The sequence below is a fragment of the Hyla sarda genome, chromosome 4 (genome assembly GCF_029499605.1).
Source record: "Hyla sarda isolate aHylSar1 chromosome 4, aHylSar1.hap1, whole genome shotgun sequence".
NCBI classification, from domain to species: Eukaryota; Metazoa; Chordata; class Amphibia; order Anura; family Hylidae; genus Hyla; species Hyla sarda.
The window spans coordinates 62120381-62136407 of record NC_079192.1 but is presented as its reverse complement, the minus strand read 5'-3'; the positions used below and the strand labels follow the sequence as shown (position 1 = coordinate 62136407).

The 16027-nt window shown below is 45.1% G+C and overlaps 2 protein-coding genes across 9 annotated transcripts in view; one reads left to right on the top strand and one right to left on the bottom strand.

Annotated features, from left to right (window-relative positions):
- LOC130368012 (zinc metalloproteinase-disintegrin-like crotastatin) overlaps nucleotides 1-3979 on the top strand; it is a 76495-nt gene extending 72516 nt beyond the window's left edge. Inside the window, exon 15 of the mRNA XM_056571169.1 lies at nucleotides 3847-3979. The gene's annotated coding sequence lies outside the window, so the exon portion shown is untranslated. The remainder of the gene's footprint in view (nucleotides 1-3846) is intronic.
- The window catches only part of LOC130368010 (zinc metalloproteinase-disintegrin-like crotastatin), an 83759-nt gene that overhangs the window by 26112 nt on the left and 41620 nt on the right, over nucleotides 1-16027 (bottom strand). For all 8 annotated transcript variants that reach the window (XM_056571168.1, XM_056571161.1, XM_056571165.1 and 5 more), the window contains exons 6-14: nucleotides 15040-15220; nucleotides 14625-14687; nucleotides 11453-11524; nucleotides 10807-10976; nucleotides 4665-4749; nucleotides 3856-3983; nucleotides 2748-2925; nucleotides 1937-2026; nucleotides 726-921 (exon numbers count right to left, since the gene is read on the bottom strand). In XM_056571168.1, coding sequence (XP_056427143.1) covers nucleotides 726-921; nucleotides 1937-2026; nucleotides 2748-2925; nucleotides 3856-3983; nucleotides 4665-4749; nucleotides 10807-10976; nucleotides 11453-11524; nucleotides 14625-14687; nucleotides 15040-15220 — 1163 coding nt within the window. The remainder of the gene's footprint in view (nucleotides 1-725; nucleotides 922-1936; nucleotides 2027-2747; nucleotides 2926-3855; nucleotides 3984-4664; nucleotides 4750-10806; nucleotides 10977-11452; nucleotides 11525-14624; nucleotides 14688-15039; nucleotides 15221-16027) is intronic.

Here is a 16027-nt window from a genome sequence, read left to right as displayed (position 1 = left end):
CGAAGATATACTACAGGATCCTGGGCTAGGCACGAGGGCATTAAAGACTCCGACGCCAAGGTTACGGACTACGTTAGACAGATGGTAAAGTCTATATAGTTCAGCCAGGGCCCAAGGAGGTGACCAGTGATGCAGAGACCTTAAGGGCTTGCTGAGACTTGTAGTAGGACTGGACAATTGAATGCAGACCACGCTGACTTGACAGATGACAGGGACTGACTTGACTTGACTCATAAAGCTGTGACTTTATCTTACTTTACTTGATGGTGGCTGCAGGACTTGACTTTGAGGTCTCCAACACTCTGGACACTCACACTAGACACGACTGCACTGGACCTCAGCAGGAAGCAAGAGAGAGAAGAGAGAGAAGCTCCACCAAGGGCTTATATGGGGGAGACTAGCAGGGAGCCCATAGGTCACTCTTGGGATCACCTGGTCACTAATACCTCCTGGGTAACAATCACATGACATAACTCTTAAAGATACAACACATTTTATAATACAATACACTGCAGAACATATGTACAGGGGGGGGAAACAGGTGAAAGGGGCCCTGGGGACACTGAAGGAGGCTGCCTGACAGGACAGCAAGGGTACAGGGCAACATCTCCCATACTGGGCCACCACAAATGTAATTAAGATTTCCTTACTAGGCCCAGAACAGGTTGGGTTGTACCCACAGTCATCTGGGTCAAACCATTGTGAAGTTGAGGTTTTATGTTTACCTGCTCCCCAGTAAGTTTCACACTGGCTCCTAAGGGTAGGACATTTCCCATTATAGCAATACCCCTCGCTGTCCTTGCAAGGAGATCCGTTCAGCCGGAAGCCATCAGAGGGACAGTTGGGCGATTTCCCATCACACATATCGGACAAGTCACAGTCGTCTTTGGCAGGTCTGCACACAATACCTGCAGACTTCAGCTGCCGGTGGAAACAGTCATTAAGCCAGAAATTAAAATATTATTCACGTTACATTTATGAACATTTCTGTTTAGCTGATTTAGATTGGAATTTTTTTTTTGCACTGATATTTTTCTTCAGACAACACAAATTTTAATTATGTTTCATAAATGTTGTCATCGACGCTCTGGGTCTCCTCTATCATCTTAAAGGGGTACTCCGGCGCTAAGACATCTTATCCCCTATCCAAAGGATAAGGGATAAGATGCTTGATCGCGGGAGTCACGCCGCTGGGGACCCCCGTGATCTTGTATGCAGCACCCCATTATAATCAATCCCCGGAGCATGTTCGCTCCGGGTCTGATTACTGGCGATCACGGGGACCGGAGCATTGTGACGTCACGTCCCCGCCCCGTGTGATGTCATGCTCCGCCCCCTCAATGCAAGCCTATGGGAGGGGGCTTGACAGCTGTGACGCCCCCTACCATAGGCCTTGCATTGAGGGGGCGGAGCGTGACGTCACACAGGGGCGGGGCCATGACGTCACAATGCTCCGGCCCCCGTGATCGCCAGTAATCAGACCCGGAGCGAACATGCTTCGGGGATTGATTATAACAGGGTGCTGCATACAAGATCACGGGGGTCCCCAGCGGCGGGACCCCCGCGATCAGGCATCTTATCCCCTATCTTTTGTATAGGGGATAAGATGCCTTAGCGCCAGAGTAAAATAAGTTGTCTAACAAAAAGAGCTCTTTATGAAGGAAAAGAGGGGGTCTCCTACTTAGGACTTTTTTGAGAGCCAGAATGGAGAGATTTTGTGCAGGAGTAGCTTCTGTTCTTGTAAATGTGTCCGATCTATGAATTACATGGGTGGCATTCAAGTGAATGGTTGGTATGTATTTCTACATTATGCCTGCTGTGGCTAGTATAGGCAAAATACATGGCTCGATGTAGCTTTCCTGTTCACAAATGTGCAGTTGGAACATCAAATGTCCTGCAGTCAAACAATATAGAATACATCCGAAATATCACTCACCTTACAGTCTGAGCAGCATTCACCTTCTGCACACTGGGCACTTTCTTTCAGTTTGCAAGTGGCAGCATCACAACATTTGTCAGTACATTCCTGCAATGGTAAAAAGGTAGATGGTTACTCCTATACCCAACATTTTTACAGAATATAGGCATTGGGACTTTATGACGGCCATGACCACCAATGATCACAGAAGTACATAGGTTTGCTGATGATGTCACTTTTTCTAGATGATAATGGTAACGCATCATGCCACAGAGCAGCTTTACAGAGTTAAAGGGATACACCATTAGCCAGCGTTCGGAAGTAAATGTTCTGAACGCTGTTTTCGCGCTGGGGGGTAGGGGCAAGGTCAGCCACGCCCCTCATGATGTCACTGTAACGCCCCCCCAATGCAAGTCTATGGGAGGGGGCTTGACAGACGTCACGCCCCCTCCCATAGACTTACATTGAGGGGGCATGGCCGTGATGTCACGAGGGGCGTCGCCAACCCCTGCAGCGCGAAAACAGCGTTCGGAACATTTGCTTCCGAACGCGGGCAAATGGAGTACCCCTTTAACATTTTTATTTTAAGAAAGGCATATCAACTCAGTGTCATGGCCAGTGAATGGAGAAATCACGGCACACATGCTAATAGATGGTCGACTATCCTCTTAAGTGTGATGATTTCATAATTATTTTATAGAAGAGAAGACTACATCATGATGCCCAAACTCTCTATTTAAATTTCACGTAAGCCATAGCTAACATAGCAAAATATACTCTAAACTCTGAGCTATAGGAGCTGACAATGGGGAGAAAAAGACTTAGTTACCTCTACAGTGCCGCAGTCACATTCTTCACCTCTCTCTGTAAATTTGTTGCCGCACACAGAAGGAGACTGGATTTCATTCATGTGTGGCTTGTCCTTCATACATAGAGGCATGTGTTCCAAGATAAATTTCTGATAGTCTTGCTGACTGCAGATACTGAAGGTTCTTGGAGTTATAACACTGGGAAGAGAGAGGTGCAGTTACAGAAGTAAGTTTTCCTGATTTGAACAATTAATGTGAAGTGGGCCTACTGTCTGAACACTGTATAAGACCACAAGATAATTGTATGGTACTCTAGTGGGCCAAACCAACCTTAAATGTACCAATAACACCGCACATACAACTACTGCTCTGTCTGGTCCAATCTCATCTCTGCACTTAACCTTCTCACATCCTTGCTGTCCTTTGCACCCCCACTTCTGCCACTTCCTAAGACAAGCTTGTACTTTTTCCTAAGGTATTTCCTCAGTAAATATTACTATTTGACCTATTTTCTTTTATTGTAAGATTTTTAAAGAAGTCCTTCATCTCCATATCCAGCAACTTGAGACAGGATTCGACATGTGACACCAGTAATAGCATGAAGCCTTAGCTCTACATATGCAATTACTATAAATAATATTCTAAGTAGATATGAATGAACAGAACCCGTAGAACTGACAGATTGTTCCTAAAAGCTTGGTTCGGCTAAAACTCTAACTTTGAGTGGTGAGCTGCTAAAATAACACATGACAAAAAGGAGAAGGAGGAAGGGTCACATGACCTCAGGAAATACCATATCAGGAGACAGTATAGGGGGATGTCACTAAAAAGCATATGCAGGTAGCTTTAGCAGCCATTTTAGAGATAGTAGGTGTTAGGTGAAGACCTCTGTGAGGGGACAACACAGGTGGGTATAGGACCACACATATATACTGTATTAATTATAATTCAGCAGCAGAGTGTTCTGCATCTGTTCTGTCAGTGCAAAATCTGTTTGAATTGGAAGTTAAGTGTTTGTTTTACACCAATTGTGAAAAAGCTGCATAGAGAAGTTAGCCCTGTTGTGTGGAAACAACAAATTAATATGTAATATAGACATCTGTTTTCTCATTTATTTAGTTCACTCACCTTAAAGTTGGAGCCATAATGCAAGATTCAGCCTGGCATTGGCAGTTATCATCGTGGTTCATTCCCAAGTTGTGCCCCATTTCATGGGCAAGAGTTGCACCTACGCCAATAAATTCAGCAGTGTGATCCTAAGAACATAATATTGTAAACTGCAAGTCTGTAACATTGATTCTTATTATGAGTAATAATATTCCAGTTGGGCACAAAAGAATTTGGTCTCCTTATTATCAGCGTTGGATGCCAAAGATAATTGCTTTCTAGAGATAAGAGTCTAATTTGATTTGGATTTGTCTTAAAAATGCCCCGATTGCCCTGAAAAGTCTTACATGACACTTTGAAGTCTCCTTGGACTATTTCTAACTGTATCAAAGCTCTTTAACACTAAGACAATGTAAGCCTAACCTTATCTTAAGGTTAGGGTTAGTAGGATTATGGTCCCTAACCTTAAAGGGAACCTTTGGTACATAACATCTTATACCCAACCGGATAAGGCATAAGTGTCTGATCACCGGCCGATCTCCTGCCTGGCATCACAGGGTTCTGAACATTTGTAGAAGTCATGGACTTCTGATTCATTTCCCATACTAGACGCCCAGGTATTATACCTATATTATGAACACACTAAATAAACTATACTGGGACCTACTCATTCGTTCTCCATACTAGACTCCCTGGAATTATACATACATTATAAATATATTACATGTATTTTTACCATTATTACTCATTTAGATTTTGGAAAAAGTCCAACAAACGAAGATTTATAAATGGCTGTTTCATGACTGCTTTCCAAATAATAAATGTCTTACCTGTACCACTCCAGAAGAATGGGTTGTACTACAGAATGTGCTAATCCATGCAAGTCCTATAGTGCTGCCATCAAAGTCAGTGTTCCTGATAAACACAAGGTGGACAACAGTTGTCACTAGAGATGAGCACATTTTTGAAAAATTTGATTCAGCAGATTTGCAGAATTTTCCCAAAATGTTTTATTCGGTCCGCTATTAAAAATGGCTATTTCTGGCCTACAGAGAGCCTCAATAGGGGTGTAGAACACTTTGCCTTGCTGTAACACGCATAGGGTATGCTCTGGGTAAGTGAAATAATACTGTTATTCAGTATGACATGCAGATTAGAGGCTTCACTATTAGAATCACTGTCGCAGAGCGGCACAATGACAGAGCCTGGAGGTGGCATCAGTATGAGGAGACCATATAGTGGCTAAATGAAACAGCGGAGGTGGCAGCAGCATTAGGAGAACATATAGTGGCTGAACACAGCCTGGAGTTGGCGCCAGTATGAGAAGACCACATAGTGGCTGAATGACACAGCCTGGAATTGGCGGCAGCATATAGTGGCTGAATAACGCAGCCTGGAGTTGACGGCAGCATGAGGAGACCACATAGTGGCTGAATGATACAGCCTGGAGTTGGCGGCAGCATATGAGACAGCGTGGAGGTGGCGACAGCATGAGGAGACCCTATGGTGGCTGAATGACACAGCCTGGAGTTGACGGCAGCATGAGGAGAACATATAGTGGCTGAATGACACAGCGTAGAGGTGGCGGCAGCATGGGGAGACCATATAGTGCCTAAATGACACAGCGTGGAGGTGATGGCAGCATGAGAAGACCATATAGTGGCTGAATGACAGCCTGGAGGTGGCGGCAGCATGAAGAGAACAAATAGTGGCTGAATGACACAGTGTGGAGGTGATGGCAGCATGAGGAGACCACATAGTGGCTGAATGACACAGCCTGGAGTTGGCGGCAGCATATAGTGGCTGAATGACACAGCTTGGAGTTTGCGGCAGCATGAGGAGAACCTATAGTGGCTGAATGACACAGCCTGGAGTTGGTGGCAGCATGAGGAAACCATATATTGGTTTAATGACACAGCCTGGAGTTGGCGGCAGCATGAGGAGAACATATAGTGGCTGAATGACACAGCTTGGAGGTGTCAGAAGCATGAGGAGACCATATAATGGCTGAATGACCCAGCATGGAGGTGGCATCAGCACGAGAAGAACATATGGTGGTAGAATGGAGGTGGCAGCAGCATCAGGAGTTCTGAAAGTGACCCGGTGACAGAGTGGTGTGTAGGGTGGCAATACCAGTACCCGGTGGCGACGGTGGGTGACAAAAAAAAAAGAATTTGGCATCAGATGTGTGGCATCAGGCAGGTGGCAAGATCAGAATAGTAGCTGCGGCAGGTAGGCAGAAGAAAACGATCTCTTTTGTAAAAGTGTTACTGTACACAAGTAAGTATTGAGGATATGCATTACGTAAAATGTAACTTTTAATAATATTGTTAGGATAAAATATATGGACCCACATTTGTTTTTTTAAAATCAAACAAAAAGGAAAGGTGTGCAATAAACAACATTTGCCACCTACACCACCAAGTATTAATGTGACAGACCTCTAAAAGGTGGAAGGGAACAATGTATGGTCCATTGTAACTGGTGGGGGTAAAAACTTCCCCTGTAAGGCCCTACTCTTGCACTATTAATTATTTTCTTAGCAAGTGTTACTCGCCCTAAAAAGGGCGGCCCCACACAGGAACTGTTCCCTATTTCCCCCTACAAACACTGCCATTTTCCAGGGTTTTTAGGGGGAAATAAGGATTGGTTCCTGTGTGGGGCCGCCCTTTTTAAGACGAGTAACACTTTCCTCGAAAAGGTGGAAGGGAACAACGTAGTCCATTGTAGCAGGTGGGGTTAAAAACGTCCCCTGTATGGCCCTACTCTAGCTTTATTAATTGCCTTCATAGTAAACTCTATTTCCACCTAAAAACCCTGGGAAATGGCAGTATTTGTAGGTGGAAATAATGAGAGGTTCCCGTGTGGAGCCGCCCTTTTTAGGGCGAGTAACACTTGCCATGAAGGGAATTAATAGTGCGAGACTAGGGCCTTACAGGGGAAGTTTTTACCCCTACCTGTTACAAGGTACCATATATTGTTCCCTTTCACCTTTTAGAGGTCTTTGCATCACATCAATACTTGGTTGTGTAGGTGGCACATGGGGTTTTTTGCTCACCTTTCCTTTTCTTAGCTATAAAATATATTGGGGTCCATATATTTTATCTTAAGAAAAGTTAAGTTTTAGCTAATGCATATCCTCCATAGTTGTGGTCTGATGCGGGGGAATGTTTTTTTAAACTGGGGAGCAGCAACCTAAATAGGTTTTGCACTATCCATATTTGTGAAGTCTTGGTGTGGCACAATGGTCAATCTACTCAGGCATCTGGCATTGGTGGGTGGAAATCCTGCCTGATTCATCTTCACAAAAGGTCAGTATCTCCAAATTTTTCTTGGACAGACGAGTCCTCCTTGGGGTGACTGACCCCCGCAGCACTAAACACCTGCTCTAATGGCACACTACTGGGCAGGCAGGACAGCTTTTCCAGGGCAAACTCTGCCAGTTGCGGCCACAAATCAAGTTTGGCTGCCAAGAATTCCAGCGGATCTTGAAGGTGTGTTGGCATGGTCATGTCAAGGTATGCCACCACCTGCTGGTTCAGGTTCTGCTCCAGGTCTACCTGCTGCTGATGAGTTGCTCCACTATGCGGGTGAAGAAAGCTACTCATCAGCGACTGTAGACTCAGGCTGCTGCTGATGGAGCTGGTAGTCCTCCTGCCACCCCTCCCCTCCCCAGCAGTGGAAGGTGAGGGCAGAGGGTCCCCCGAGTCAGACCTGCGAGAGGATGGCTGATGGCGCAGATAAACATTGGCCAACTGACTACGTGGAATGTCTCTGTAGTAGGTCAGTTTGTCCTCCCTCACAGTGGGTATAAAAAAGGCCCCCAATTTGTGCCGGTAGAGAGGGTCCAATAAGGTGGAGAGCCAGAAGTCATCCCACTGCCGAATGGTGACAATTCAGCGGTCACCACGCAAGCAACTTAGCATGCATCGTGCCATTTGTGCAAGTGACTCGGAGGGACTCCCTGCCTCCATCTCCACTGCATACTGCCACGGTGGGTCTGGGCCCTATGTCTCGCCTTCCTCAAAACCCTCTAACTCCTCTAGCTGCTCCTGCTCCTCCTCTTCTGTCAGATGACTACATAAACCGCCCATCTCGCGAAACCTAAACTGTTCTCCACTGTGCTCCTCCCCCTCATCCTCCTGTCCTCCAGTTCAGCCCCCACATGTGGCCGTGAGATGTAGGCGCCACGTCTCCAGTGCCCTGACCAGCCATCGTTTCCAACATGTGTTGTAGTAGATGAAGCAGTGAAATTATATTGTTCATCCCGTAATCCTGGCAACTGACTAATAATGTGGCTTCCTCAAAGGGACTGATCAAACGGCAGGTGTCACATATGAGCTGCCACTGGTTGACATTGACGTTACACAGGGGAGTTCCCTTATCCGCTTGAATCATCAAGAAATCGGTGATGGCTTTTCTCTGTTCGTATAGTCGGTCCAACATATGGAGGGTGGAATTCCAATGTCTGGAAACATCGCAAATCAGACTATGTTGGGGTATACCGTTCTGACGCTGCAGCTCAAGAAAGGTGGCTGAACTACATGCAAAGTTTCCTTCCCATTGTTCGGATATCTTGCAGATGGGGGGGGGGAAAACACTTTAGGAACCGCTTGACAACCAGATTGAACACGTGTGACATGCAGGGCGCATGTCTAAGGCTTCCTTGTTGCAGCGCAGACAAGATGTTCTTCCCGTTGTCGGTCACCATGGTTCCCATTTCCAGTTTTCATGGAGTAAGCCATGATTCCATTTCTTGAAGAATGACTTTTAGCAGTTCCTCCCCTGTGTGACTCAGTTCGCAAAGGCAAACCATGTGAAGAACAGTGTGACACCGCCGTGCCCCGCACACATGGTATGCTGGAGGGGCACTGAGACTTGTCTGTGCATTGGAGGCTGAGGACACAGTGAAGGATGAGGAGGCGGAGTCGCACACTGTCACAGGACCAACGGCCTGAGATCGTGGAGGCGGAAGAGGCTTGACCTGTCCAAGTTAATGTTGTGGCTGTGCAGGAACCACATTCACCCAGTGGGCCGTAAAGGACATGTATTGTCCCTGATCATAGTTACAGCTCCACATGTTGGTGCTGCCGTGCGTTCCACATAACATTAACATCCTCCGGATGCTTGATGAAAAACTGCCACACTGCCGAGTAGCTGATTTTCCCACCAACAGTCCGCACTGATTTACTGCTTCTGACTCCAGGAACCCATGTTCCACTACCTCCCATGCAGGTAGGCTGCTGCGAAACAGGTGGTCTACCTCGGGCACGTTAGGCTCCAGACTTTCCACTTCTGCCACCATGCTGACTGCCAACCATGCTACCACCTTGTTGGCTCAGCTGCTGCCTCACGGGCAACCTGCAACCCTTTTCTCCTGATGATTATGAAGCCCCTTCTTTACCCGGCTCCCAAGTGCTATCGGCTTCATCATAATCGAGTAGTGTCTTCACGTCACTGATGTCCTCCTCAGGTTCCTCAACAATGTCTGCTTCAGGAGCCTGAACGCTCGTAACACCACCTTCCATGCAACTCTCCTCATCACTACTTGCCCGCCTAGTGGAGGAAGCAGCGGATGTCTCCTCCACTTTTTGGCTGGGCAGTAGCTGCTGACTGTCCTCTATTAGATCGTCCTCACTGAAGAGTGAAGCTGAACCCACAGCATACGATACTTCAGTGGGGGAGGGGAAAGCATAGGACAGAGGCAATGGGAGGACAGGGACTGCTCCCGGGCCATGCCAACTGAGGGTTGTGTCTGAGGAACCCACTGACTGTTGACTGGGGGCGTCAGATGTCACTTGTGATGAAGTGGATGACCGTGTTAACCAATCGATGACAGCAGATGGGTTGCTGGTCGAGACAACACCGCTAGCTGATTCAGGGAGCTCAGGCCTCTCGCTGCGACTCCTGCTGCCACTCGCTCCTGCTTATTCTGAATGACATGTTTCCTTATCTGGTTCTATCTACAGTTCATATTGGTTCATTTAGTTCTCCTATTGTCAAAGAGCAGTGCATTGTGGGAGCTCAGATGACAGTTACATAGAGATGAGCTGTCCTGTCACAGATGATTGCAAAGCAGCTCTTTGCTTTTAAAGAGTACCTGTCACATAAAGCCTGGCTGGGACTCTGCTTCTGCCAGTCTTCCTGTATTCTGCTCTCCCTCTGCAACAATGTTTCCCAACCAGGGCACCTCCAGCTGTTGCAAAACTACAACTCCCAGCATGCCCAGACAGCCAACAGCTGTCAGGGCATGCTGGGAGTTGTAGTTTTGCAACAGCTGGAGGCACCCTGGTTGGGAAACACTGCTCTGCAGTGTGCATACAGACTAAGTACAGGGGAGGGACGGCAGCCTGCCTCTCTCTCTCCTGAGTCTCTGCACTAAAAAGTCAATGCTGAGAACCAGGGGCTGAGGGAGCAATTACAGAGGCAGTGATTAAGATGAATGTCAGGGAGGGGGTTACAGAGCAGGGAGTGCAGTGAGATAATACAATGTATAAGATAACGTGTGGTGAGGGGCAGGGAGAACACAGAGCAGGGGGGAGGGGGAGGTGACTGGCCTCTGTTATATGAGAGGCATGTGTAGGCTTTTAGGAGCGAGTCCTGAGCTGAGAGTACTGAACTTCCGGTGGAAGGACCAGAGCCCTTCAGCATTAGTCCTAAAAGCTGTACACTTACTATGAAAAGCATAGGATGCTGCTTGCAGACCAGGCATAGAAGAGTGACCCCTAGTGGCCAAAAGTGTAAAATGAAAAAACTGGTATACATATTAATATTTTTTAATGAAGATATATTACAATATCTCTTCATTAATGATTATGAACAACATATTAAAAGTTTTTGTTGATGACAGGTACTCTTTAAGAGAAAAATACAACATAAAATAACTCTAAAGCAACACAAAAACAGTAAAGGGTCCACAAGAGTAAAAAATTATACAATTTTTATTTTTCAATATCCGCAGTAAAAACTTACGTTAATAACTGAGCATTGTCATGAGGTTTCCGAGGTAACAAGCTATCCTTCCTCCAGGCAGAGAAGCTATCCAAGTTTCTGTTAGCGGAGGAAACCACCCGAAACTGGTCTCCATTGCTCCAAATTTCCAATCCAGTTAGAGCCACAAAAATATTTAGGGATTTATACACCTAAGGATGAGGACAGATATAATCACATCTAATACATGGATGGGCCTGGACCACCAGTGATTTTACTTCAAGGGGTCTTCTCACTTGGTCAAGTTTTTCTTATGCACAGGTCAAACAATAACTTACAGATAGGTGTGAGGCCGATCTCTTGAACCCCCCACCAGACCCTAGAATGGAGCAACAATGGAGCCCCAAATAAACAGAGCAGGCCACTCATGCATGGCCACTGCTCCATTTACCCTCTATGGGCCTTCTGATCGTTGCCAACATCTAATTTTGAGAACTCCTTTTAAAATATTCAGGATCATTGTCCCTTAGCTGAAGGCTGAGCAGCCAAGTTCTGTTGTCAGATGGTTGGAAAATATACCATTTGGGTGGTCGGGTCACCTCAAAGTTTTACCCTGTACAGATGTACACTATAGGTAACGCAAGTGTATGACATTTCATTCTATATATAAATAACTGCATTCACTTACCTGGTTGACAAAATTAACAATGCCATATATCCTTTGCTTGATAACGTCTTCTCTTCGGTTAAATCTAATGTACTGAAAAAGAGCAGAACATCAACAGGATTCCTCAGATTGTTAAAGGGGTTGTCCGACTATGAAACTTATTTTAAACTGTCTCATAAATTAACATTTTTGGGGGAAATAAAGTTGTTTTATTACCTTTCTGTAGTCTCAGGCTTTCCTTCGGTTTCTGATACAAATGTCTGTTCTGTTGTTTATTGCTCTAGTGTGCATTCTGTATTGGACTTTCTGCTTCTGTTGTACACTCTAGCTAGGATTTCAGCCAACACTATCGCCCTCTTACTACACCTTCTTGACTATAACCCCACTTATTACACCCACAGGAGTCTTTCACAAAGAGTTGGCTGAATTCTCAGCTAGTTACAGTATACCACAGGGGCAGGAAGCCTGATATAGAATACACATATTTTTACAAAAACTGTCCACAGCCAGATTTGTAAGCCAGGTCTCTAAATATCAATTGCTCCAATATATATGTGACAAATCAGTATCACAAAAATCAATACTAAATCTAGGATATTTCTCTCATGGACGTTCACAGAGCAGTCCCTTAGCCATTTCTGTGTTGTCTTGTCTGTGTGCTTAGGGTCAATGGGGGAGATTTATCAAAACATGTGCAGAGGAAAAGTTGACCGGTTGCCCATAGCAACCAATCAGATCACTTCTTTCATTCTCAACAAGGCCTCTGAATAATAAAATAAGCAATCTGAATGGTTACTATGGGCAACTGAATCACTCTTCCTCTCCACAGGTTTTAATAAAGCTCCCTCATTGTTTTTTTTTTGGAAGATTCAGCCCAGTCTGAGGCCCAGAGCGCTCTGGATCAGGTTTCTATTAACACTATCTTGACTTTGTTTCATTTAGCTTCCCCTCAACCCTGACCAGTCTCCATGTCCCAATCCCCTCAGCATGATGCTGCCCCCACCATGCTTCACTGTAGGGATGTATTGGGTACATAAGTGGTGCTTGGTCTCCTCCAGACATGACACTTTGAACATTTTGGCTTCAATTCTTTCTTTCATCAGACCAGAGAATATTGTTCCTTACAGTCTGAGAATTCTGTAGGCGCTTAAAGAAAGGCGAAATCCTGCAGGGAAGTTTGGCCTTCAGGAAGTTTCTCCCCTCTGCACTCAGATCTTTGGAGCCAGTGTGGTTATTGAGTTATTTGTCATCTCTCTTACCAAGGCTCTTCTCACCAAATTATTTAGTTTGGTGGGGTGACCAGCTCAGCAAGTAGTCCTAGTTGTTTTCTTTTTTTTGCACGCTTCTCCAGATCTGTACCTCAACACAATCCTCTGTGTCTCTGAGCTCTACAGGCAGTTTTTTCTACCTCAGGGCTTGGTTTTTGCTCTGATATACATTGTCAGCTGTGAGACCCTATAGACAGGGCTGTGTCTTCTCAATTCATGTCCAATCATCTGAATTTACCACAGGAGACTCTGATCAAGGTGCAGAAACATCTCAGATTATCAAGAGGAATGTGAGGAGCCAGAGCTAAATTTTAAAGGGGTATTCTGCCCATAGACATCTTATCTCCTATCCAAAGTATTGGGGATAAGATATCTGATCGCGGGGGTCCTGAGGAGGACCAGCCATCAGGGCCCCTCCGATGAGTGGAGGGGGCGTGACGTCACAAGGGAGTGTGGTGTGATGTCACGTCTCCAGTCCTGGAAACCCAGCTTTTTCTGAGACTGGAGCAACACCCGGCACAGAATGGCAGGTGCTGCACGGAGATCGCGGGGGGTCCCCCGCAATCAGACATCTTATGTCCTATTCTTTGGATAGGGAATATGTAAGCAGATGTAGCAGAGGGGAACCCGTAGCGGAATAGTGCATTGACAAGGGGTTTAGTTGTTCCAGTGGGTAATATGCATTTATGGGCGGGGGGGGGGGGGGGGGGTTTGCTTTGCGTGAGGTAGTGGTCAGTCGGGACTGGAGATGAGGGAAATGGGGGGGGTCAAAATAGTTCAAGGGGTGGGGGCTAGGAGGTTACTTAGGGAAGGAGTTATCTCAGTGGCGGTAAAGATCATACCTGAAAGTTCCCACCCACCCTCCCTCTCTTTTTTCTTCCTGGTGTGAGATTTTATGAGAATAGCAGGAAAAGGGTCCTTGGAGGTGGTATCTCAGGATGAAATGGGCCTCCTGGTGGTGGTCCGGGCCCCAGGAGTAATTGGGTAAATGCACTAGATGACCTAGTGGGTGTCTGTGGGTCAGGTGATTGCGGTCATGGGTAATGTGTTTGGTAGTGCATGTGGTGGAAGTTAGAGTGGTTTTTAGTTCCCTCTAGGGATCCTCTCTAAGTTGGTATACTGTTAATATTGTTTAAAATGTTAAATATTTAATATATTTTGTTAAATAAATGGGCCTTGGGGCCCAATTTTCTCCAGGCATGTATCAAGTGTCATTTTTAGGTTAGGTAATTAGGAACACAATCTAAAGTCCCTTTAGTCAAGATGTCTATGGGCGGAATACCTCTTTAAGCCCTCGGGTGTGCAGCTATGATCCCAGACCACACATTAACCCAAGTACAGTGACCCCCCAGACCTACGATGGCCCCGACATATGATGAAATCGACATACGATGGCCTCTCAGAGGCCATCGCATGTCGATGTCAGCATCGACATACGATGCTTTTTTATGTCGGTGCCATCGCATTAAGTGCTATCCGGCAGCGCCAAATGCTTAAGCTGCTGCCGGATAGCAGCTTAATGTTCCCCGTGTGGTGCGGTAAGTATTACTTACCCATCCACGATGCTCGGGGGTGCCCTCCGGGTCCAGTGCTGGCCTTCCGGTGTCTTCTCGGCCCTCTCCGATGACGTCAATACGCTGCTGCGCACGTCATCCAATAGGAATGGCGTACGCAGCGGCGTAATGACGTCGCTACGCAGGCCCAGTAAGGCCTTGTGGAAGACAGAAGAGGACCGGAGAAGACAGCGGAGAGCCCAGCGGAGGCCGGGGTCACCATCGGGAGCGGCAGGGACAGGTGAGTACAGCTTCCTATACTTTACATTGCACGAATCCCTCAACATACGATGGATTCGACAAACGATGGCTCATTTGGAACGAATTACCATCGTATGTTGAGGGACCACTGTATAATAACTACAATCTTACCATAGAGTTATCTGCTACAATATAAAGTTGGATGTATTTTCTTGACTTTAAGAATGCTTGTTTCTATAAAGAGAAAGCAGAGGAACTTTAATGTCATTATAATAGATAACATTTACAAATAGATATATAGATGGTAGATATATAGATAGATAGATATAATATAGATAGTAGATAGATATGAGATAGATAGATATGAGATAAATAGATAGATATGAGATAGATAGATATGAGAGATGATAGATATAGATAAGAGATAGATAGATATGAGATCGATGAAAGATAGATAAGAAGATATGAGAGATAGATAACTGAGATAGATAGATAGATAGATAGATAGATATGAGATAGATAGATAGATATGAGATAGATAGATAGATAGATAGATATATGAGATATATAGATAATTGTATCTCACCTCTTGACTGGTACCTGAAAAGTCTATCTTGGTCATTATTGTCTCATTGAGACTTGTGTCATCCACACCGCAGGTTTTTAGTGTCTCCTGGCCTTGATACTCATAAACAGCATGTGCCCCAGGCTCTGACGTCTTTAAAGGTTGAATGAAGAATTTCTTTTCTTGTGCCATAATAACACCACTAGAAGAAAATATTACAGTTTGGGACAAATTAACTTCTGAAGATATCAAATGCATAAGGTGTGATATTGAAGGGGTTCTCTGTTTTGGACTATTTTAGAGGGGTAAGTTACAAGATAGTCAAGGGTCGTCTTGCTGAAACTCCAAGGAAATAAATGTAATCTAGAGGAAAACCTAGCAGGAAGGGTTCGATTTTCCTACAGTGACTCCACAGGGGACATTAAAGGGGTACTTTGCTGGAAAACATTTTTTTTTTTAAATCAACTGGTGCCAAAAAGTAAAACAGATTAGTAAATTACACCTAAAGGCCAGGTGCGGCTTTATCTTTATCACTCCTAGATAAAGTCACTACTGGCGAAACGCGTCGGAGTTGTGCTATACTGGTTTTTATGTTGGCACGTTAGTACTTTTTTTTTTTTATATATTTTGATTCTGACTCACTTGCATGTGTGTATTTTACTGTTGCACTATAGCACTTGTTGCACATTGATTATTTCCCTGTTGCACTTCTTATACACTTGCACTTTTTAAATGCTGCAGCTCAGGTCCCCGTGTTGTATCTTTTGCCATTCATACAGGACTTTCCTCCCCCCCCCCCCCCCCAATATCCCCCCTGTATTTTAATCATTATTTTTAGCATATCAATTACATTATTCTGTTTGTTATTAACTGTATGCATACTATATACTAATAAAAAAAAATATATTTTTTTATATAATTGTTTTTTTTAAAAGAGTTTTTCAGTTTTTAATACAAACAGAAGAAGAAATCAACAAGACAACTCCAATATATGGCGTTGCAGTGGTGA